The sequence below is a fragment of the Cinclus cinclus genome, chromosome 23 (assembly GCF_963662255.1).
Source record: "Cinclus cinclus chromosome 23, bCinCin1.1, whole genome shotgun sequence".
NCBI classification, from domain to species: Eukaryota; Metazoa; Chordata; class Aves; order Passeriformes; family Cinclidae; genus Cinclus; species Cinclus cinclus.
In genome coordinates this window covers 3638654-3659503 of record NC_085068.1, presented here as the reverse complement: position 1 = coordinate 3659503, position 20850 = coordinate 3638654, and the positions used below count along the sequence as shown (strand labels likewise).

General features: G+C 52.9%; 3 protein-coding genes across 3 annotated transcripts; 1 reads left to right on the top strand and 2 right to left on the bottom strand.

Annotated features, from left to right (window-relative positions):
* Positions 1-3538: 3538 nt before the first annotated feature.
* CLDN19 (claudin 19) lies at positions 3539-5908 on the bottom strand. Its single transcript, XM_062507642.1, has 5 exons — positions 5686-5908; positions 4652-4816; positions 4330-4417; positions 3755-3901; positions 3539-3620 (listed from the first exon to the last, which is right to left on the bottom strand). Exons 1-5 carry the CDS (start codon positions 5906-5908, stop codon positions 3575-3577), a joined length of 669 nt encoding a protein of 222 aa, XP_062363626.1. The 3' UTR covers positions 3539-3574.
* Positions 5909-7200: 1292 nt separating this feature from the next.
* Positions 7201-14989, bottom strand: P3H1 (prolyl 3-hydroxylase 1). Its single transcript, XM_062507630.1, has 15 exons — positions 14501-14989; positions 14003-14155; positions 13645-13834; positions 13049-13180; positions 11087-11226; positions 10297-10386; positions 10134-10186; positions 9649-9770; positions 9345-9472; positions 9144-9239; positions 8880-9030; positions 8295-8412; positions 8026-8101; positions 7721-7861; positions 7201-7643 (listed from the first exon to the last, which is right to left on the bottom strand). The coding sequence occupies exons 1-15, from the start codon at positions 14987-14989 to the stop codon at positions 7524-7526; spliced, it is 2199 nt and encodes a 732-aa protein (XP_062363614.1). The 3' UTR covers positions 7201-7523.
* On the top strand, positions 14988-18906 carry C23H1orf50 (chromosome 23 C1orf50 homolog). The gene is given in 5 exon segments (XM_062507631.1): positions 14988-15173; positions 15176-15322; positions 16109-16195; positions 17196-17327; positions 18000-18906. Coding segments are annotated over 5 exon segments (744 nt in total). The 3' UTR covers positions 18192-18906.
* Positions 18907-20850: the final 1944 nt, after the last annotated feature.

The window sequence follows — 20850 nt, the reverse complement described above, 5'->3', positions numbered from 1 at the left end:
CTCGGGTACCATGTCTGGTCAGCCCCCAAGGAGGTGCCTCTGACCTTAGGTAGCAGCACCTCAGCTGTCTGGCACTTGCAGCTGCCCTAAAAACTTGAGGTTTGTTCTCTAATCCCCTACTATTTGGGTATTACACAGGATCTGTGCTACAGCATCCTCTGAGCATCCAGGAGCTCAGCTGTGCCTTATGGCTCTGCCACTGCTCACCCTCATCTCTCAGACCCATGAAAAACATTCATATTTCCATTTTGTGGGTCATAGTTGAGGTGCATTTGGGTTTTTAGGGTTTGGTTTTTGTTGTGGTTTTTGATTTTCTTCCCTCTAGGTAATCCTCTCCAGCATTTTGCTGTGGCCATTTTGGCAAAACACCAATCTTTGCAAATCCTTCAGCCCTGCAGACAGCCAGGTGCCTGATGTGTGAGATTCCTGGGACTTTGGGTTATCCTATTTTCCCAGAATTCTGGCACATGGCAGGTCTAATGCTTTGGAATGTAGCAGTGAATTAGGGCCAAAAATGTTCAGAAAGGTTTGTGAACCTTCATTTTCCAACCTTTACAGCTCAGGAATTTATGGTTCTTGGACATCTGTGATACATGAAATACTGTGTGACTCCAAGTGATACAAAACTGTACCTCCATGGTCTTGGCAACACCTGTAAAATAGGTGTATTTATATTTTCTGCCCATCTAAACACTTAAGTTTATAATATATCAAACTAATCTGCCTTGTCAATCCCTAACTAAAACTTTTTTGGGGGTGAGAAGAGGCAGGAAGAGGAGCAGAACCAGCAGTAGTCAAATAATTAAGCTCCTTTCCCAGGTTAATGACAGTAAAAATCATATCTTGGGTACCACAAGGTTTGTCAAAACCATGTGTTAAAAAATTGCTGACAAGACCCAAACCTTGAACTTCAGCAAATATTGTACTAAAAAACCTGCTGTGGCTGAAAGGGAAAAAAGAAAGATGCTTTCTTAGATGGGATAATCTCAGACAACTAAAGAGGACTTGGTAGATGCTGTAGGGGCAGGACAGTAAATAAGAATTATTAAAAACACCACCAAATTCAAACAGCCACATCTCAGAGATGTGAGAAAAGCCCTTCTGCATGCCTCTGTGTGGGGGTCATTTTCCCTTTTCCCTCATTTCTGCCTATTTATAAATGACTGTTACTTCCCAAGGGTTTGGCTGAAAGCAAGAGATATGACCCAAAACCTCAATAGTGCTCATTAAACTGGTTTAATGACCAAAAGATATGTGTTGGAGGGAGGAAACTCTGTTTTAGCCTGCCTATGCTGTGAACAAAGGCAGATATCCCTCTTTGATGTGCTTCTAGCTTGGGTGTCCATCCCCAGGGAGCCTTCAGGTGACTCTGGAGATGTCACAGCAACCACCAAGGACAGCAGCTCCCTGGGTTTGAGGTGGGAGGGGCATTTCTGGACCAGGTGCAGGGGGCAGGACGAGGATGCTAAGACAACACAGCAGCCATGTAAATATCTGGATGGAAAACATGATCTCTGAAGAAAAACATGCACAGCAGGGGTCATGTCCCTGCCTAGGGGAGTAAAAATCCGTTTAAATTAGCAAATACCCAATTAGGCACAAATCAGCTCTGCATTCATGGGAAATGGGAGAACACAGGGAGACTTTAGCTATGAAGGTTCATAAGAGGGTCCATGAGTGGAAGATGCTGGTGGCATTTCAGCCTTGGGAAGAAACTTGTGGAGGGGCCAAGCTGGATTCCCAGGGATTTAACCTTAACTTAAGAGATTTTTAAGGCCACATCCCCACCTTTAAGAGCAACATGTGGCAAAAGACACAATATATTCAGCCAGGAGGGCAAAAACCATTGAGGATGGGGGAGAGGCTCCTGCCACGCTGCAGAAGTGGCTCTGAACCAGCACTGAGGTCACTGGAGGGGTCTGGTCCATATGGATGGGGAGTAAGGGGAGATCAAAGAGACAGTTCCAGAAAGATGCCCATGATTAAAAATATTTTAATACCACCGAGTCACAATTTTTAGTACAAAAAGAAAAAAAAAAAAAGAAAAAAAAAAGCATTTAAAAATCCCCACCTGTCCTATTTCCAAGGCCATTCATCCCATGGAAAAGTTAATGGAATTTATATTAATAGAATAAAAACATTCTTTACACTGAAATATAAAAAAGCCCTTATAGTTGGTTTTGATTTGTTGTTGCTTTTGTTTGTTTTAAGGCACATGGTTCCTTTTCAATCCTCACTGCAGCTGCTTTGGCTGGTGTTTTTCGAGGGGAACCCCAAAATCTGGGTTCAGCACCTGATGGGTGATGCCAGCCTACAAGCACTGCTTCCCCTGAGGGGTGCAGGACACAGTTTTACAGGGGGGGCTGCAATTTAAAAGAGAAAAATGCAGTTAATGCCAGGGAGAAAGAGAGATTTTTTTCCCCGGGGAAAAAATAGCATTGCTTCTCCTCCAGCACAGCCAGGGACCCAGACCTGGGCATGGGTATAACATCAAACAGAGGGAAAGGAAATAAAATGGAGAAGAATAGAGTAAAATAAAATAGAACCAAATAAAACAGAGAAATAGAAAATAAAATAAAATAAAGCAAAACAAAACTTTTAAAATCAGCTTTCTCTTCATATTTAGATTTAAAAATAAAATAGTAGAAAAACAGATAATGAAGCTGTTTGGATAATTTCCAGTGTCCTTTCCTGTGGGTTGGTTGGCACAACACCTGCAGCAGGGCTGGAGGGATGGAGAACAGGGAGTTTGGAGGATTTACAGATGAAATTGGAGCTTTGGCAGTTGCAAAACAATTAGTAGGAGTAGAATAGAGGTACAAAGTGGTGGAGGCAATTAGCAGGTTGTGTTTGGAACCTTCACTGCCTTCTCTAGGGGATCCTGGTGGGGAAGAAGGATTTGGACCCAGCAGGGAGGCACCAAAATTGAGGGCTCTGTCCATCTGCCACTCAAAATAGTTGTGTTGGGCACCTAAACTAAAAACAAATCTTTTGTGTTCAGAGCCCCTTATAGCTGCTTTAATTTGCCCAAACCCATTTATTCTTGTTTAACAAGGCACAGCCTGGTCCTGGACAGGAACAAGCCCAAGGAAGGTTTGGGCTGGAGAGCTCAGCTGGAGCAACTGGCCTTCAGGAAGGAATCAATAATAATTAATAATATTTTTAAAAGTGCTGCTTTTTGGTAGGAATGAGGCAGGGGAATGCTGCACCCTGAAAGCATCCCTCTGCCAAGGGTGTGCTTGAACCCTGAGATGGGCTGATGCTGTTAGAAGTGAAAACCTCATCCCAGGAAAACCAAGCACTGCCTTTCCTCCCTGCTTGCCCCTGAAAACAGGATGTGGGAGAGAGGTGGCCATGGTACAAAGCACTTCTGTGAAGCACACCCCCGTGGGCTTGGCTCTATATCCCTGTGGCACAGGCATTAGCCTGCCTGAATCGCCCCCACAGGACCCCTGTGACAGACAGACAGACAGACAGACAGACACAGCCTGGCCACAATGCCAGGCTGGGGGTGCCACCCCGCCCCACGCAGAGGACATGCAATGATGGATATGGGAGAACATATGTGTGAGACTTAAAACCTGTATTTTAGAGGCTGGCACTGAAAATGGTGCTGAAACCTGGAAGATAAGGAGGAGAAAGGTCTCGGGGCATTCAGGGTTCAGGCAGGGTGGGAGCACCAGAGTCTTGTCTGTTTTTGGGAGGGAAGGGAGGCACTGGGCAGCAGGAACACAGGGTTAGGGCTCACACATACTCCCGGGCCATGGAGGGCTGAGACTGCCGATGGTACTGCTGTCCTCGGGGCTCCTTGGCAGGGCAGGAGCAGCACAGGAGGGACCCCCCCAACATGGAGAGGCTGGCGGCCCCCCAGCCCACGAAGAGAGCAGAGCCGAATTCGTACCTGTGGTGAAAGGGGCGAGGGAGCATCAGGGAGGGGCAGAGAAGAAGAGGTGCAAACTGAGATGGGCAGTAGGATGCTCAAAGCCCTGATGAGGTGATCAATGATGTCAAGGCAGATTTTGGTTCTTCCCTTTCCATCCCCATCTTTCCCATTGGCTGTATCCAGCTCCCATGTGTCCCCATCTTTTAATCCTCCCCTGGGCTGAAATTCCACATGTGCACCACTACCCTGTCCCAGCTGCTAACAACTAAAGCTTTAACATCAGGGCTATCTTCTGCAAGGTGGCAGCAAGGCCTGGCAGAGGTCCCACCTGTGGGGCACATCAGCCCACAATGCTGTGCCTCGCCAAAATCAGCAAGAGAAGATCCAATGGGAAGTACAGGGACAAGACAGGATTCAGAAGGGCACTCCCTGAGCCAGGCTCTTACCTAGCGTTGATGGGGATGGTGCTCTCCCTGAAGAACTCATAGGTCACCTGTGTTGCATACAACGACACGGCAGCCAATGTGCACAGACCTGGGCACAGAATCATGGAATCACAGAATGTTTTGGGTCGGAAGGGACCTTTAAAGATCACCTAATCCAAAGCCCCTGCAGTGAGAGGGCTGTCTAGCTGTTCCACTAGACATCAAACATTGACTGTCAGTGGAACATCCAACCCTCACAAAATTGCTCCCCTTCCTCTGTCAGTGTCAAAAGGTGTTTGAGGATTCCTGCACTGGAGATATACGAAGGCTAGAGCTGCCTTACCAGAGAGAATGAAGAGGACACCTCCAGCAACAGCTATGCGGCTCTTGGTGACAGGATCCTCCTCCCCAACTTTAGTGCATTTCATGCCCACCACGCTCACGATGATGCCAAAGAAGCCCAGGAGGAGAGAAATGACCACGAGAGCCCGGCATGTCTGGATGTGAACTGCAAGGGGGGAAGAAAAACTGCTCCCAGCAGGTGCCTTTGGCCACAGCTGGGCACTGGCAACAAGGTCACTGTGTTCCATGCTGGTGATGGACCTGTCCTTAATCCTGTCCTTGCTGTGTAGCTCCCATGCCATATCCTCCTCACTTGGTAGATATGGAGACCTCAGCTCAGCTCAGCTCAGCCCAGCTCACTCCTTCCCTGACCTTCCTCCCTGCCACCCCCAGCTTGGTCATGACTGGGCTGGGAAACACCTTGCCTGGAGCAGCACCACAGTCACCAAATGCCAAAAGGCTGATGCACAGTCATGGAGTTGCGGGTTTTGATGTCCCCACGGGGCACTGCTGGTATCTAAACACGATGCCCACATCGGAGCTCAAACCTGCTGGGGTCAGGAGTGTCTCCAGCCACACAAACCCACAGGGCCGAGAGGCTCAGTCCTGGGATGGGGAAGTTGGGGTCCGAGATTCACAGATGGATAGGGAAGCTTGGAAAGACGTCAAGGCTCAGCTCAGTAGATAAGTGCACCCAGACCCTTCTGAGGGGTTCAGACGTACAACAGGGGTGGGGGCAAGAAGGACTCGGACCAGAAGGTAACTCAGGCCCCAGGAAGGGCCAGGGGAGCTCAGATCCACAGGGGAAGGGGGGATCCAGATCCGAAAAGGGTACACACCTGTTGGAGATGTGCGTTCAAACCCATATAAGTTCAAACACAGAGAGGGGCTCAGAGCTATACAGGGGAGTGTTAAACCCACAGCGGGGCTCACACTGACAGGGGGGCAAGGATCCCAGGGGAGCTCAGACCCAAGGCGGACACGGGGAGCGGGGACCGCACCCAGGAAAGGAAGCGAGGCTCATCCCGTACCCACCTTCGAGGGAGAGCAGCGAGTCGTGCAGACGGCACTGCACCTGTCCTGTGCTCTGTGCGGCGCAGCTCATCCACAGCCCCTCATGGAGCCCCACGGCCGTGATGATGGCGTCCCCGGCGTACGAGCTCTGCCTCCACTGCGGCAGCACGGCGGCTGCCAGCGCTGCCACAAACCCGGCCAGCGCCGCCAGGAACCCGGCCAGCTCCCGAGCCCCACCGCCCATGGCCGCCGCCGGCCCGCGCCCGGCCCGGCCCGCCTGAGGGGAGGGAAGAGGCCGGAGGGGGGCTCTGAGGGGAAAGACGGGCCGGGGAGGGCGGGAGCAGTGCCGGGGGAGGAGTTGAGGTGAAGAGAGAGATTTAAGTCCCGGGTGGAGGGGATTTGAGTCTCGAGTGGGAGAGTTAGGGCCAAGGGGGAGTTGGGTACCGGGAAGCGGGACTGGGGGCACTGGGGCCGAGCGAAGAGCCTTAGGTGTGAGGGGGAGAGATTTGAGTCCGATGAGAGTGATTTGGGGTTGGATGCAAAGGATTTGAATCCTAGAGAGAAGAATGTGGTCTTAGGGGAAAGATTTGGGGCATGGAGGGTATTTGGGTCCTACAGGAGAGATTTAGTTCTTGAGGGAGATGGGAAGCCCTCAAACGACAGTGGAGGGATAGTGGGAAAATGGGCTCCCCAACAGGAGGAGGGGGCAGCGGTGTGTGGGAATCACCATCCTGGACCACTCCCTGCCCCGGGCTGGAAGCCCCCAGGATCACTCCAGGAATTCAGCAGGGAAGCAGTTCATTCCATGAGGGAATTCAGGCACACCATGGCACCAACAAGAGAAGCCATTGTCAGTGGTGTACGCCTGCAGGAGAGGGACAGGGGGTGTGGGGAACACGTGTCACCACCCTGGTGACACCAAGCCCATTGCAGCCCCAGGACCTGGCAATCGTTAACTGCCATGGCCTCATCAGCAGTCTGCTCACGCGCTCAGGCAGCTGGGGGTGGATGCTCGGATGGTGGGCAGCCTCCACGGGGACCCTATGTTCATCCTGGAGAAATCATCCTCCAGACCCCCTTTTCCCACCCCAGTGCTGAATGGCCCTCCAAGTGGGATGGGGGTGCTGGGTGGCTGCACACGGGGCAGGATTTATTTGCCCACATTCCCGGGATGGTTATGGTAATGGCCAGACATCTTCGGGAACAATTCAATGCCCTGTCCAGGGCTGCCAGGGTGCTCAATGTCCTTCTTGTTCAAGGACGGCTCCCTCCTCCATGGAATGGTGGGTTCCTTCCCACGCTATGGGAGCAGGGTCCAGGGGATGCTCAGCTGGAGACTGCATTACCCTTATTGCCCCTGGGGCACCTTGTCCCCCCAAACACCTTTGTGAGGCTACTGGGCTACAATACTCTTGGGCAGATATTTGTCAGGAGGGAAGGCTGCACCCCCACACTTATGACAGCCAAAGGGTGGCACCAGCCTTCAGTCCCCACTCAGAAAGCAACAGCTTAGGAAAAAAATACCTTTATTCACCCATTTTCTGCAGAAGGCACTTAAATAGCTGCAAGTTCAGGAAAGGCACACATCTGCACCTGTTGGACCCAGGGCCCCACCCCTAACAAAGCATCCCTCCCTTGTCCCCATGTCACCCACCCCTGAGCCTCCATCACGCACCCCAGGTCAGCTCTGCAGGGGGATGCTGGATTCTTCAGGGGTAGTACATGGCATTCCCCAAAGCCCCATTCCAACTGGATTGGGGCAGAGGGAGGCCCCACATGTCACCCTTATGACTGTGCAGCCTGAAGCCACAATGCTGACATGACTCGCCCAGCAAAGACATCCTGGTCCCCGTAGGATGTCACAGCTCATCCTTCCCCACCACAGTAACAGCTGGTGATTCCTTCCCCAGCTCTGGCTCCAAATCCCCCTCTTCCATGCCAAAAAGCATCTTCACCAGGTCATCTGCCTGCACACGCTCCTGTGGGCAGAGCCATGGTGGTAAGCATAGCCACTGTCCCACCCAAAAACCCTACACACTGCTGGGAGGGAGCTTACCCGCTCACTGTGCCGAGGATCCAGGGTGAACCAGAGTGCAATGGCGCAGCGCTGACCCTTGGTCACAGCCTTCACCCCATGGGGGTTCTCTGAGCCAGAGGAGAAGCCCACAGCACGGCCACACTGCGGCTGGACCTTCGCCTGTCAAGGGTGGGAGACCAGGAGAGCCCAGTCAGGGCTCAGTTGGTTCCTCTCAACCCAAATTCATCTTTGCAGTGGCTCAAGGGCTGTTCCCAGGGGACAGGGCCAACAGGCAGGAGCTGGATTTGGTACTGCACATGGATCCTCAGAGCTGAGCTACTCACAGTCTCAGTCTTGGCATCCAGCTCAGTGAAGTAGAAAGCTCCTCCTTCAAAGTCCCCATTGAGGTAGAGGATTGCACTAAAGAGAGCAGGGCACAAATGGAGGTGACAAGCAACCATCACCAGAGCTCCCCAGCACCACGGCAAGAGCCAGAAGCAGGAAAGCCCAGGTTTGGTGTCCTCCTACCTTCCTCCTCCCAACCCGATCCAGGTGCCACCAAATCATGGTACTCTTAGATGGGGAACCTACAGCTAACAGCCACCACCAGTACCTGTAATCCCGGAAAGTGTAGGCTGGGGGTTCCTTCACGCACACCAGTGCCTCTGCATTGAGAATGCAGTTGTCCACATGCACCTCGTGGCTGTTGTCACTCCGACCTTCTTGCTTCTCTAGGGTAGAACAGGGCATGTCAGAACTCCTCTGTGCAAGAACAGGGTCCATCCCAAATTATCCTGTGCTTGGAGATGACAAGAAAGTTAGGTGTAGCCTAAAGCACTTCCAGTTGCTGGAGTGTGGATTGTGCAAAGCCATTCAGGTGGCATAAAACACTATTGACTTGTCCCATGGCATTTCCATGGCCCTCCAGGCACAGCCTCTCTCAGCACACATCCCAAAATGTCTCAGAGCGATGAAATCTTGTATGGGATGAAGCCATCTACCCTGTTAGAGGCAACCAGCAGAGCTGCTGCTCATTTTCTCAAACTGGGCTTAGGGACAAGCTTCCAACACCCTCCTGTGAAGAGCAGGGGGTTAGGGACTAGCAAGGAGGTCTCCAAAGAAAGTCTAAGACCAGACAACTCCAGGTGTTAGAGGAGATCCAGACAGGACAAGACTTGCCTCTCGGGGCCACACTCACCATCAATGGCCGTGCGGCACACTAGGTGGGAGTAGGAGAAGTGGAGTGGGACCTCCAGGCGGAAGTAGGACTCCATCATGCGCCGCACCTTCTCTGTCACGTTGTAGTACAAGTAGGCACTGTGCAGGGGCACCTTGCCCACCTGGCCCAGCTGTGGAGGACAGACAGGACAGGGGTTCAGCCCCAGCTCAGCTGGGCATCCACCTGCCCCAAAATTACCCTCCCTTGTCCCCACAGTCTGTTTCTCCATGCAGCCACCCCAACCTTGAGGGCCTTGAGGACAGTCACGCCATAGAAGGTCTCACTGGGTGTGTGAGGAGAAGTCTTCCCCCTATAGCCATCTCCAGCCGAGGCAGCTGCCTGCAAAACCCGATTAGTGTTACTGGGCTGATGTCTGAGCTGCAGGATGGGAGCCCTCAGCATCCTCTACCCATCCCTGCCTGCTCCACCCGTCCTTGTACTCACATTAGTGAGTCTCTGCAGTTCTTGGCACTCCTCAGCAGAGAGGACTCCATCCACCACGACACGCTGGGAGCCATTCAGGGCCTTGGAGTTCATGGTGACACTGGCTCCTTCATACACCAGGGAGCCACCTGTGCCACATGTGGGATTGGTGGACATGGGGATAGATGCCACCAACCCTGGGGTTGCTGGGGGAAGCTGTGGTCCCGCCACCTGCTCCTGCTGCCACCCATGTGTGGAGGGACCGTGAGCTGGCAGCAGGGGTCACAAAGGTCCCCATCCCACCTCCCCTCCTGGCCTTCTCCACCTTCTCGGATGAACTTGCTCATGTCGGCAGACTCTTTGGCCTTCTCCTCCACCAGTGTCTCGATCTCCTTCATGAGGTTGCCGATTTCCTCAGAGATGCGTGCTGCTGTCTCCCGCTCCACCCTGGGCATGCAGCAGCCATCAGCACCACCACCCCACTGTCCCCACATCAGAAATGAGGGCCACTAGGACAAGGGTAGGACAAGTTGTCTCAGGTGCTGGTAACAAAGCTGGCACCTAGACTGGAGAGAATCATCCCAATGCATCCCTGACTCTGAGGTGCCTGGGGTGATCTACATGTGCCCATCATCCCATGGGCTGATGGGAAGTAAAGTTCTGCCCTCCAGCAGCCTTTTCCAGTCCCAACATCAGAAGTTCCCCTGGCAGAAGCTCTATGCCATGGCCTTTGGCACAAAGCCCACAGAGGAAGAAGGATTTGTCTGACAGGACACCCATAGGGTGAACTCTGCTGAGAACAGCACTCACTTCTGTTTCTCTCGCAGTCTTTTTGGTATCACCTCCTCAGGTGTCCATGTGTCCTGCAGCCAGAAGAATAACATCAGGAGCTGGACGAGGACCTGGCCAGGTCACAGACCCCGCATCTGCATTCCAACTGGCCACTGCATCCCCCTGGTCTCACACCACGCACCGGGTCCACAAAAGGGATGCCAAAGACATCGTAGCTGAAGAAGAGCAGCTCCTTCTCCATCAGGCTCCGCTGGTGATATACCTGGATCTCCTGTGGCAAGGGGCAGAGGGACGGGGTGAGGTACAGCAGGAGGGTTCTTAACGACCCCAGGTGTGGGCAGGAAGGTGCAGGTTTACACTATTCCTGTGGTCTTTGCTCCAGACCCGCAGCCTGGTTTCCTGCTTCATTTGGCAGCTGGGAAGGAAGTGACTTTTCCCATCCTGTCTGAACTTCCCTGTGGACAAGCCCTGGGAAGGTGACAGTTGAGCAGAGGGACATGTGTGTCCCTTCTGCAGGAGGCTCTTTAGGAGCAGCTTCTTTCCCCTACTCCACCTGGTGAGGGGCAGAGACTCCCATCCATGCCTATCACATCTCAGGCAGGAGCTGGCCATCCAGATCTGGCTATTTTGAAGCCAAATCCTCTCCTTTTTACACAATTTCACTTCAGTTGTGAAAAAGTGCAACAGAGATGGGCCCAGATCCTCCTAAAAAGACTGTCCACCTGCCTCTCACAGCCCCCTCTCTCAGGAATGGGTCCATGTGTGCCAACCATCCAGCTTCACTTGGCCTAAGACATTTTGCCAGTGATGTTTTCCAGCTTTTCAGCTGTTTTCCAGCTCATCTGACCTTAAATCCACCCATTCCTGTCCACCTTTGGTAGCTGGCATGGAGGAGACCCTACAACTTCTGCAAAGGTCCCCAGTGAGGAGAGAAGATGTCCCTGCATCATTCATCCCACCTGACTGCTCACCTCTCGTGGTTGGATGGGTCTAGCCAGGTTTTCTCCCAGGACAGCGGTGTAATAGGCCAAATTTTGGTTCATCACTTCATCATGTGGGAAGAAGAGCAAATAGGTTTTGGCGCATTCAATGGCTTTTTCATAATTCCCATCTGCAATGAGAAATGGAGAAATGTCCTTGGCATGTCCAAGGACACTGGAGCACAACAAAGACAGGTATGAGAGACACAGTTCTTGTGTTCCTAATGGTGTCAAGAGTAGGGCAGATCCCCTGGAGCAAAGATAACTGCTGCCACAAAGGCAAAATTCAGACTGTGGTGCTCTCCTGTCCCCAGAAACCATCACAGCAGAAATCAGGGGTACTTGTACAGCTTGGCTACTTTTCTCACTTGGAAAACATTACAAAGCCTATTTAGAAGTAGCCAGACCCAACCATTTACTGGCAAACCTGCAGTTGCCAGCCACTGAAACATCCTACCCCACTTTCATGTGGCCTTTCACAGAATCACACAATCACAGAATGAGTCAGGTTGGAAGGGACCACAGTGGGTCATCTGGTCCAATCTCTGTTCAAGCAGGGTCCTCCAAGAGCACATGGCACAGGATTGTGTCCAGATTGTCAGGAAAATCCCCAGTGAGAGAGATCTCACACCTCTCTGGACAATCTCTTCAGTGCTCAGTCACTGCACACTTCCTTATATCCAGGTGGAACTTCCTAGGCATCACTTTCTGCCTCTTGTCCTATTGCTCAGCACCACAGAGCAGAGCCTGACTCCATCCTCCAGCACTTCCCTGCAGATACTGACAAACATTGATGAGGTCCCCTCACACCTGTCTCTTCTTGAGGATTTCCATCCTCTTGGAGTTCATATTTTTTTCCCTCCTTTTGAAGAAATTCACACAGAAACATTTTCTAAATTTCTAAAGTGAATAAAAAATGAAATAAGATCAGGTGTATTTTCCTGGGTTATAACTCTTCTGCAGTGGGAGTATGCTGCTGCAATTTGAAGCAAGAGGTGGACAGCAGGCAAGGAGGGGAAAAAAAAAAGCTTCTCTAGGCTGTTGTTTCACTTGAAAAGTGAAGCTGCCCAGTAATTAAGCAACATGGACAGTGACTGCAGTCAGGCACAGAGAGATCCAAATTTCCTGGAGAATGTTTCAGGCAGGAGGAACATGCCAGTATGAACCTCATGAAGTACAAGGCCTAGTGGAAGGCTCTCCAGCAGTATCAGTGGAGAGAAGGGGATAGATGGGATTAGAGCACCCCGTGGAGAAGGACATGGAGATAGTGGTGCACGAAAAATTGCACAGGACCCATCCATATGCACTAGCAGCTCAGAAACACCCTCAGGCTGATCCCTGGCAGCACAGGCAACAGGTGAGGGAGGGATTCTGCCCCTCTGCTCTACTCTGGTGAGATGCCACTTACAGTGCTTCTTCCACCTCTGCGTTCCTCAGCATAAGGATATGGACTCATTAGAGAGGGTCCAGAGGAGGCCACAAAAATGGTCAGTGGACTGGAGCCTCTCTGTGAAGAACGGCTGAGAGAACTGGGCTTGTTGAACCTGGACATGATAAGGCTCCAGAGAAATCTTATGGCCTTCCCTTACCAAAAGTGGCCACAAGAGAGATAAAGATAACTCTTTATCAAGGTTTATAGTGACAGGACAAGGGGAATTGTCTTAAACTGAAGAAGGACAGCATTAGCTTGGCCATAAGGAGGGAATTTTCTCTGATGAGAGTGGTGAGGCCCTGGCACAGACTGCCCAGAGTGTTAAAGACTGGGTTGGATGGGGCTCAGGGAGATCTGAGCGACTAGTGCTAGATGTCTCTTCATCTTTGGCTGGACTGATGAGATTATTTTTGAAGGTCCTTTCCCCACCCAAACCACTCTGAGGATCCACAATATCAGCCCATGCAGAGTTGAGTGCCCAGTGCTGACAACCACAGAGGACAGGGTAAGGAGCTGCTTACTGTTGTAGTAGGCAAACTGCAGGTAATTGAAGTGCGAGGGCAGGAAATCCTCCAGAGGCTTCTCCAGGCCGGGCTGTGAGGCCAGCTCTGTGACGCAGCCCTGCTTGCAGCTTAGCACCTGCATGGAGTGATCTGGAGGAGAAAAACTCCATGTCACTGCTCACCCATGGGCTGGTCAGCAGGACCCTGAGGGGTGTCCAATCTCCTGCTCACACTGAGGTTGTTGCAAGCTTTTTGATAGTGGAAAACCCTCAGGGATGGGGGTTGTCCACCTCTGATTAGTGGCAGGGTTATGTGCTCTCTCTCAGGATAGAGTAGCCATCCTCAATCTCCCATCACATCCTGGTGACCCTCTACTGGTCTCTCCTATCTTTCCGGATTCCTCTGGAATTTGGAGGATTCCTAGGCATCAGCCCTAGTGCTCAGTACAGGTAAACACCTCCTGCCACTTACTGGCCATTACCTTCCCTAGTGAAAGCTAGGATGGGGTTTCCACTCTTCAGGGACCCCCTAACCCCACCCCAGGTCTTTGTGGACCAACCCCGTGAGAATTGTACTCAACTCTTGTGACAGGACACAGAAGGCATGGCTCCCACCTGTAATGGCCTGGAAAAGGTCTGCGTTGTAGTCCAGGTAGTTGTAGCCCTCGTAGTCATACGGTCCCTCGCAGAGAGCACGGCACTCAGTGTCTGCCACAAAATACTCCTCCAGGGCCTTCTCCAGGTGCAGGATGGCAGCAGCTGGCTGCTCCTCTGTGTAAAACCGGACACCCAGCTGAAACTCTCTCTGTGGAGGGATGAGAAATGATGGAGGGATCTCAGTGCACCACTCCCCATGATGGATCATCTCATCCCCACCACAATGGCATCTCATGAGCTCTCTTGAGCCAGCAGCTGTGGTGTGATCCCCCTGGGTTCCATAGCAGACACGGGCTTTGGGAGGGGAGGCTCTCACCAGGTGGGGTTTGGCCTCCAGGTCAGTGAAGTCATCCTCGTGGACTCCCACCATGGCCTGGTAGTACTCCAGGTTCTGCCTCATTTCCTGGTGCCCGGGGTTAGCCACGAAGAAGGTGTGAGCGGCCGCCGCCGCCTGCGCCGGTCGGTTCATCTGTGTGGAACGGGGGTGAGACAGCGCGGCTTCCACGCGAAGCGGAGGAGACACCCGTGCCCGGGCATCCCGGAGACCGGGATGGAGGGCGGTGACAGGGGCGGCTCCGGCGAGCTCCGACGTGGCATTGGTGGGGGGAGCGGGAAGGGGGGGTGGGCGGCCGGCAACCCCACTCCGCCGAAGCAGACACCGAACCCTCCCTCCCGGCGTCTCGGGATCGGCACCGGTGGTTCACCCGGTCCCACCCCGTCCATCCTCCCGCCTCATTCCGGGATCCTCCGTGCATCCCGCCCGTCCCAAAACCCGTCGCAGCGAGACACCCCCTTCCCTTCCCCGCTGCCGCACCTTGAAATAGGCGACCTGGAGGTAGTTGTAGGGGCTGCGCCGGCCGAACTCCCGGTCCACCTCCTCGCCCAGGCGGAACCGGGAGGGCTCGGTGGGCCCGCAGCCCCGCAGGCAGGCGGCACGGCGAAGCAGCGTCCGAAAGAACCGCAAGTCCCGGAGCACCGGGTCGGACTGGGACTCGGTCCCCTCCGCCGGCCCCACTGTGGCGTTGGCGCAGTGCAGGCGGCACCGCACCAGGCGGGAGCGCACGGCGGCCCGCGCCCGCAGCGCCCGCTCCATCTGCAGCACTACGGTGGGCCAGTCCCCCCGCGAGTACGCCTCGGCACCGGCGGCGAACAGCGCGTCCGCGGACTGCGCAGGCAACGGCGGGTCGGCCGGAGCCAGGGTCGGGACCGGGACCAGTTCCGGTGGCGCGGTCGCCCGCGCCAGCAGCGTCATCAGGAACGGCGGCTGCAGCAGGAGCAGAACAAGCGGCGGCGGCAGCGCCATGTCCGAACGCCGGACGGGCCGCGGCACCCCCGCCCCAGGCATCGGAGCGGCACCAGCTCCGCCCACCTCCCCGCCCACCGCCCAATCAGCGCAGCGGAGCCCCGCCGTGGCCACACCCCTCACGGTGCGTGCTGACGGCTCAGCGGAAACTTCCCCGCCGGGCGGAAGTGGGGGGGGGGGTAGAGGGTGACCATGGCGGAGGGTGGCGTGGAGCATGGGGACGACGGTCCCGGTCCCGGTCCCGAGCTGGCCCTGGTCGAGGGCAGCGTCGGCCGCGCCGGTCGCGTCGGGGACCCCGGGGACCTAGTGGCCCTGGCCCGGCAGGTGCAGCAGGTGAGGGCCGGGTCCCCGCGGCGGGGCTGCGGGGGCAGGGCTGGGCTCGCTGTCCCGCTGCCTCCCGGCCGTCTCCAGGGTCTTCTCACTCGGTGACGGCTTTGCTGCTTCCCAGCACGTCCCGCTGGTCTCCGATGACCCCGGCGGCTTCTTGGTGTGTCCTGTGATGTTTCCCACCATCTCCCACTGTCCTAGTGTTTTGCAGTGCCCTGCCAGGATCTCCCCGAGTTCCCACGCTGTTGGTGTTTCCAGAGCCTCCCATTGCACTTCGGTGCTTCCCACTGTGCTTTGCTGCCCCACAGTGACTCCTAGAGCATGCCACTGAAGTCCCGTCCCAGTATGCCCTGCTGCCTCCCAGTATGTCCCACAGTCTTTAATTCACAGTAGCGTGTACAGATGCCTTCAGTGATTCCCAGTCCATCCTGGCTCTGGTCCACTCCCACTTCTCCCCTCACCAGTCCTACTGGTTCTCCCAGTGCACTCCAGTATGCTATACTATTCCCCAGTGCCTCATAGTACATTCTGCTGATCTTCAGTGGTGTCCCCCAGAGCTTCTCAGTTCGCCTAAATGCTTAATGTATGTCCTACTGCCTCCTCCCTGTGTATCCCACTACCTTCCAGTCCAACCCATTGCCTGCTGCTCACTCTCACTGCCCCTCAGCCTATCCAGACAGCTCCTGCACCCTCCAGCTCTGTTGATGCCTTGAGCTTGACCATAGCTGGTTCAGCACAGTCCAGAGGGCTGCAGTTCTTCCTGTCCTGACTAGCCTTGATTTTCTCACCCAGGCCAATGACTTTGTCCGAGCAAATGCCTGCAGCAAACTGACAGTCATTGCTGAGCAGATCCGGCAGCTGCAGGAGCAGGCACGGAAGGTGAGTGAGGATGGGCACAAGGCTCATTGCCTTGCCTGGGGAGATGAGCATCTGCTGCCACTGCTGGGCAGTTTGGGAAGAGCTGTGGCCTAGATGTGAGTTGGGGCCACGAGCCGAGCAGAGAAGATTCAATGGAAAAATAAGGAGGTTTATTATTCAGTGTCAAGGGAGATGGGGGAGGGTTGATTTTGGTGCTTTCCCTGCATCCTGAGCACACCAGGAAGGACTTCGAATAAAGTAGGGGAGCAAGGGAAGGTGATCCGAAACAGCTCGGGTGTCAGGACAGAGAGATGACTCTGGTTTTGAAATGAGTGACTTATGTGTGCACTGTGCTCTTGTAAGGATTTGGTGAAGTGATGATGTGGCCCTAGCTGGATCTGAGGCCCTGGGAGAGATGAGCTCTTACCTGATGATAAGTTTGGCTTTCCTGTTTATCCTGGCTTATTTGCTGGAGAGGGGGGTCCCAGCAGTACAGAGCAGGGCTTGGCTTTGCTCATCAATCCAGCCTTCACCCTTAGGGGTGAAATCTGGAGCCAGAGTGGAGAAGGATCTGCCAGTCACTGCAACTGGCTCACTGCCACTGAGGCCATTACGTCATGTAATCATTAATTGGTGGAGCTGGAGCAGTGGAGCAGTCAGGTGGTTGAACTGAGGAGATGAATTCTCTTTTGTTTGCTGCCCCTTCCCTTGTGGTGCACAGCAGGAAGGCCTCACTCCGGCAGCTGTGTGCGGAGATGAGGAATAAGCCCAGCACATGGTGGAATCTGGGGTGAGATGCAGAGGTATCTCCACCTCTGTGGAGAGGTTCTCTGAAGTCCTACTGACAGGGAAGAATTGGAAAAAGCTTTATCTCTTTGGAAAGCATCTCCTTCCTGTGTGCCAGGGAGATCAAGGCCTCATGACCCACAGTCAAGTAATATGTCTTGGTCTATGGCTGAGAGGCAATAGCATGTTGTCATTTTATTTCAAGTGTAAAGATGTTAAGTTTTGCGTATTCCAGGTCTTGGATGAAGCTAACAGGGATGCTGATCTGCACCACGTGGCCTGCAACCTTGTGAAGAAGCCAGGAAATGTTTACTACATGTACAGGCGGGAGAGTGGGCAGCGGTACTTCTCCATCCTGTCTCCTAAGGTGGGTGATTACAGCCCAGGAAGAAGCAGGGAGGGGGAAAAAAGCCATGTTTCTGGTGCTTGGGAACATAAGGAGCTCAGGCAAAAGCACCAGCTTGGTGGGGGTATTTGTCAGTCCTTACTCAGGTTTGGAGTTTTGCCCTTGCTCTGAGTCAGTCTGTTGGGGTCAGAGCCCTCTTATGGAAGTTCTCTGGCTCTTGGTGGAGAATAACAAGAAGCCTGTTGGGGCATGGACCTGAATTTTGTCTTTTGATGCCTGTGGTTCTTTGTCTAGAAATAAAGATCATGCCCTGAGCCTTCCCTGGCTGGTGTAGCTACCTGGCAGGATGGTATCTTCTTATGCCCCAGCCCAGGGACTGGGTTTGCCTGCAGCTGAAGGGATGGTCTTGGGGCTCTCCTCCTTCCAGACTATCCTTTTTCTTACATGCAGGGTGAAGGCTTCAGGGCAAAGCTCTGGGCGGGTCAGGGAGATCTTGTGTCCACAAGCCTTCCTGTGTCAGCAGTGCTGGAGGTAGACCTGATTTTTGACTCAGGGTAGCTGAGCCTATTTTTAGGTTAGAAAATAGGATGGTCATGTAGCTGGGACTGCTTTGAAGGTAGTAGGGCTGAGGGACAGCACAGCCCAGCTCCAAGGGAAACTGACCACTGATGAAATCTCTCTTTTCTCCACTAGGAATGGGGTACCACTCCTCATGAATTTCTTGGTGCCTATAAGCTCCAGCATGACATGTCCTGGACTCCGTTCGAGGACGTAGAGAGACGAGATGCTGAAATAACTGTCCTGGAGAAGCTGCTGAGCCGGCAGGCAGCACTGCCCCTGTGCACGGAGCCCAACTTCCAGGGACTGACCAAGGCACACAAGTGACCACACAGGACTGCCTGAGCAGAGTCCCTGAATGAGGGGACACAGTGCCTGTATGTTGCCAAAGGCAGGGCAAGGAAAGAGACCAAGAAACAAAAAATGCTGATTGCTTTGGGCTTTAAGGAGACTAATTCTGCAGTCTTACTGGATTTTCTAGTAATTGAATAATTTACTTAATTGACCTATGCCAAGCTGTAGCAAGAGGTAGGTGATACCAGGAGGTGTGAGTTCCAAGAGTGCTTGGAGCAAAAAGGAAGAAACGCTTGGGGCAGATGTGATAATGCTATAAAATAATTTCTCCTCTCTGCCTGGCTCTGGTGTACCTCACTGTGAGTGCTTGTGTCAGGTAATGATCTCAGGGCTGGATTTTGCCCCTTATTAAAATGCACATGTTTAGAAAGCTCTGTGGTCTGGGAAGCATGGTCAAAAGCATGTGCAAAGTGTCTGCTGTGATGAGTCTTCTGGTCTCTGTCCTAGCTGGTCTGAATCTCTGAGCTGGGAACTTGGGGTGACCTGAAGCTCTCTTCTCTGGAAAGAGCATCCTCAAAAGGATCCATGCAGGCTTCAGATGCTCTTCAGATGATGTGTATTTCACATCCTCACGCCTTCCCCCTTGGATCTGAGTGGATGAGCTGCCACGTAGAGACAGAATACTGGATGACTTTATGCCGGAGCAGCAGGGAGAGTAAAATAAATCAACCTTGATCTCACATGTACCACCAAGACAGGCTCTGTGTTCTTCCTGTGTGGCAAAAATACTTTTAGCTTTGCCACAGAGACTTAGTGGCATGTGGAGCTGGTAGGACACCTGCAGCATTTTTTTTCCACCTAGGAAAACGGGAAAAGTAAGGATCAGAGTTGCTGAGGAGATACCCTCCTTCTGCCCAGCTGCACAGGGCTTCTTCAGGAACTTGCCTGCTCTTCTGTGAGGAGCCAAAGCTGGAATTTGACAGAGAGGATGTCCACGTTGGATCCTGGCATGTAACATTAGATCTGGTCAGATTCTCCCATGAGTTGCTCACTTTCCTGAAAAGACAAGGTGATCTTATATGCTGCTCCAGGCATTGCATGTACACAATGGCCTTGCCACCTCCACAGGCAACATGGGAGGGTTTTGCCACTGTCACTGTGTTTTGCCATTGCTGGAGTTATTCCCCCTTTGCAGGACACAGCCTTGCCTCCAGTTTCTAGTGTCCTTCTGTCCTCCTCCCCATGCACTGGAAGTTGCCTTGGGAGATGCTCAAGGCTGCTGGCAGTGACAGTTCCTAATGGGAAGAGCTGTTTTGTTGTGATGTTACAGGGGATTGGGAGGTTTGGGGTAGCTCCCTAGCAGCCCAGGATGATTTTTTTTTTTGTCCCAGATTTTCTTCTCCCAGCTCTGTCCAGTGCAGTAGCTCACCTACATCCTAGCATGGCTGAGCCTCTGACAGAAACCTGCTCCTTGGATTCAGTATGGGACATTTTTCTCAGTCTTTCCTCACTTGGAGCACAAGAGCATATTAACAGCAATTTATTATTATAGAGTAGTAGTATTAGACCAGGCTATAATTAAATCCTTATCAAGTCTAATTTGACAGGGTTTTCCTCTGCTTGTTTCATCGCCTTGGGTCTGATTTTACTGCATGCCATTAAATCTTAGCTTGAAAGGGAGAAAGTTAATTACTGCATGGGCTCTGTGTGGTGCTAATTACAGTTACACCAGATCTTCATGTGTGTTATGCTCCTCTGGGAAGTGGGGATTCCTGCCCTGGTTTTATCTGTTTCCATCATTAGTATTTGTACCATGGCATACACCAGAGGACTGGGGAGTGGTGGTTGTGGACCTCTGTAGCCTTTGGTGGGATGTCACTTGTGTTCAGCAGACACTCCTGGCCCTCTGTACCCCACAAATCACCTGCAGTGTTCTGCAGTTCCTCCAGGCACTGTCAAGTCTTTCTCTTGGATTTGCCCCCAAAAAGCAAAACCACTATGGCTTTGTATGAAAACACAAAGGAGGTCTCAAGAAACAGGACATGGAGGTGATGAACTCATAGTCATGCTCAGCGTTCTTGGCACTGTGGGAAGTGGGGAATGAGGCTGCTGCAGGAAGGGGCTGATGGAAAGGGGGAACCATTCCCTCAAAATTGCTTATGCACTGTTGGGATCTAATTAAAGCCAAACAACTGAGGCATCATCAGAAATATTGGAAGGTGCTTTAGAGTCAAAGCAACCCATAATCTGGAACACAGACAAGGATGAAGCTGGTGGCAGGAGGGTGAGGTGGAGCCTCCTGTGATGCTTGCTGTGAGGATGAGTTTCTGGAGAAATGATGAGATGGTGCCTTGTGGGAGACTCCAGGGTCTCTCCAGGTTTGTGATCTCATCCACTTGGCTCAGCCTCTACCCAGCTGGTACCTTTGTGCTTGACAGGGCAGGGATTTAATCCAAAATCAGCTGGAAGAGACAGTGAGACACTGACATCCATTCATGATTTCATCTTGAAAATATTCCTCTTCCTTTGCTCTTTTGTGAGTGCTCAGGGCAACTGTGAGCATATTCATAAGGCAACAGCTCTTTCCAGAATCCTCAAGGATGGCCAATAGTTGCAGAAGGTGGCACAGATGTGCTCCTGACACCATTACATTGGGCATTTTGTTCTGTCTCTGGCCCTGCAGATGAACCAG

What these genes read in the sequence shown, in the direction of transcription:
- CLDN19 (XM_062507642.1), bottom strand. Translation starts at nt 5,908, where the DNA reads ATGGGCGGTGGGGCTCGGGAGCTGGCCGGGTTCCTGGCGGCGCTGGCC. An exon ending in TGTCCTCTTCATTCTCTCTG is followed by an intron (nt 4,418 to 4,651) that starts GTAAGGCAGCTC and finishes TTCTGTGCCCAG; the next exon opens with GTCTGTGCACATTGGCTGCC. An exon ending in ACCATCCCCATCAACGCTAG is followed by an intron (nt 3,902 to 4,329) that starts GTAAGAGCCTGG and finishes CTTTCACCACAG; the next exon opens with GTACGAATTCGGCTCTGCTC.
- P3H1 (XM_062507630.1), bottom strand. Translation starts at nt 14,989, where the DNA reads ATGGCGCTGCCGCCGCCGCTTGTTCTGCTCCTGCTGCAGCCGCCGTTC. An exon ending in TACACTTTCCGGGATTACAG is followed by an intron (nt 8,102 to 8,294) that starts GTACTGGTGGTG and finishes TGCTCTCTTTAG; the next exon opens with TGCAATCCTCTACCTCAATG. An exon ending in ATCCTCGGCACAGTGAGCGG is followed by an intron (nt 7,644 to 7,720) that starts GTAAGCTCCCTC and finishes CTCTGCCCACAG; the next exon opens with GAGCGTGTGCAGGCAGATGA.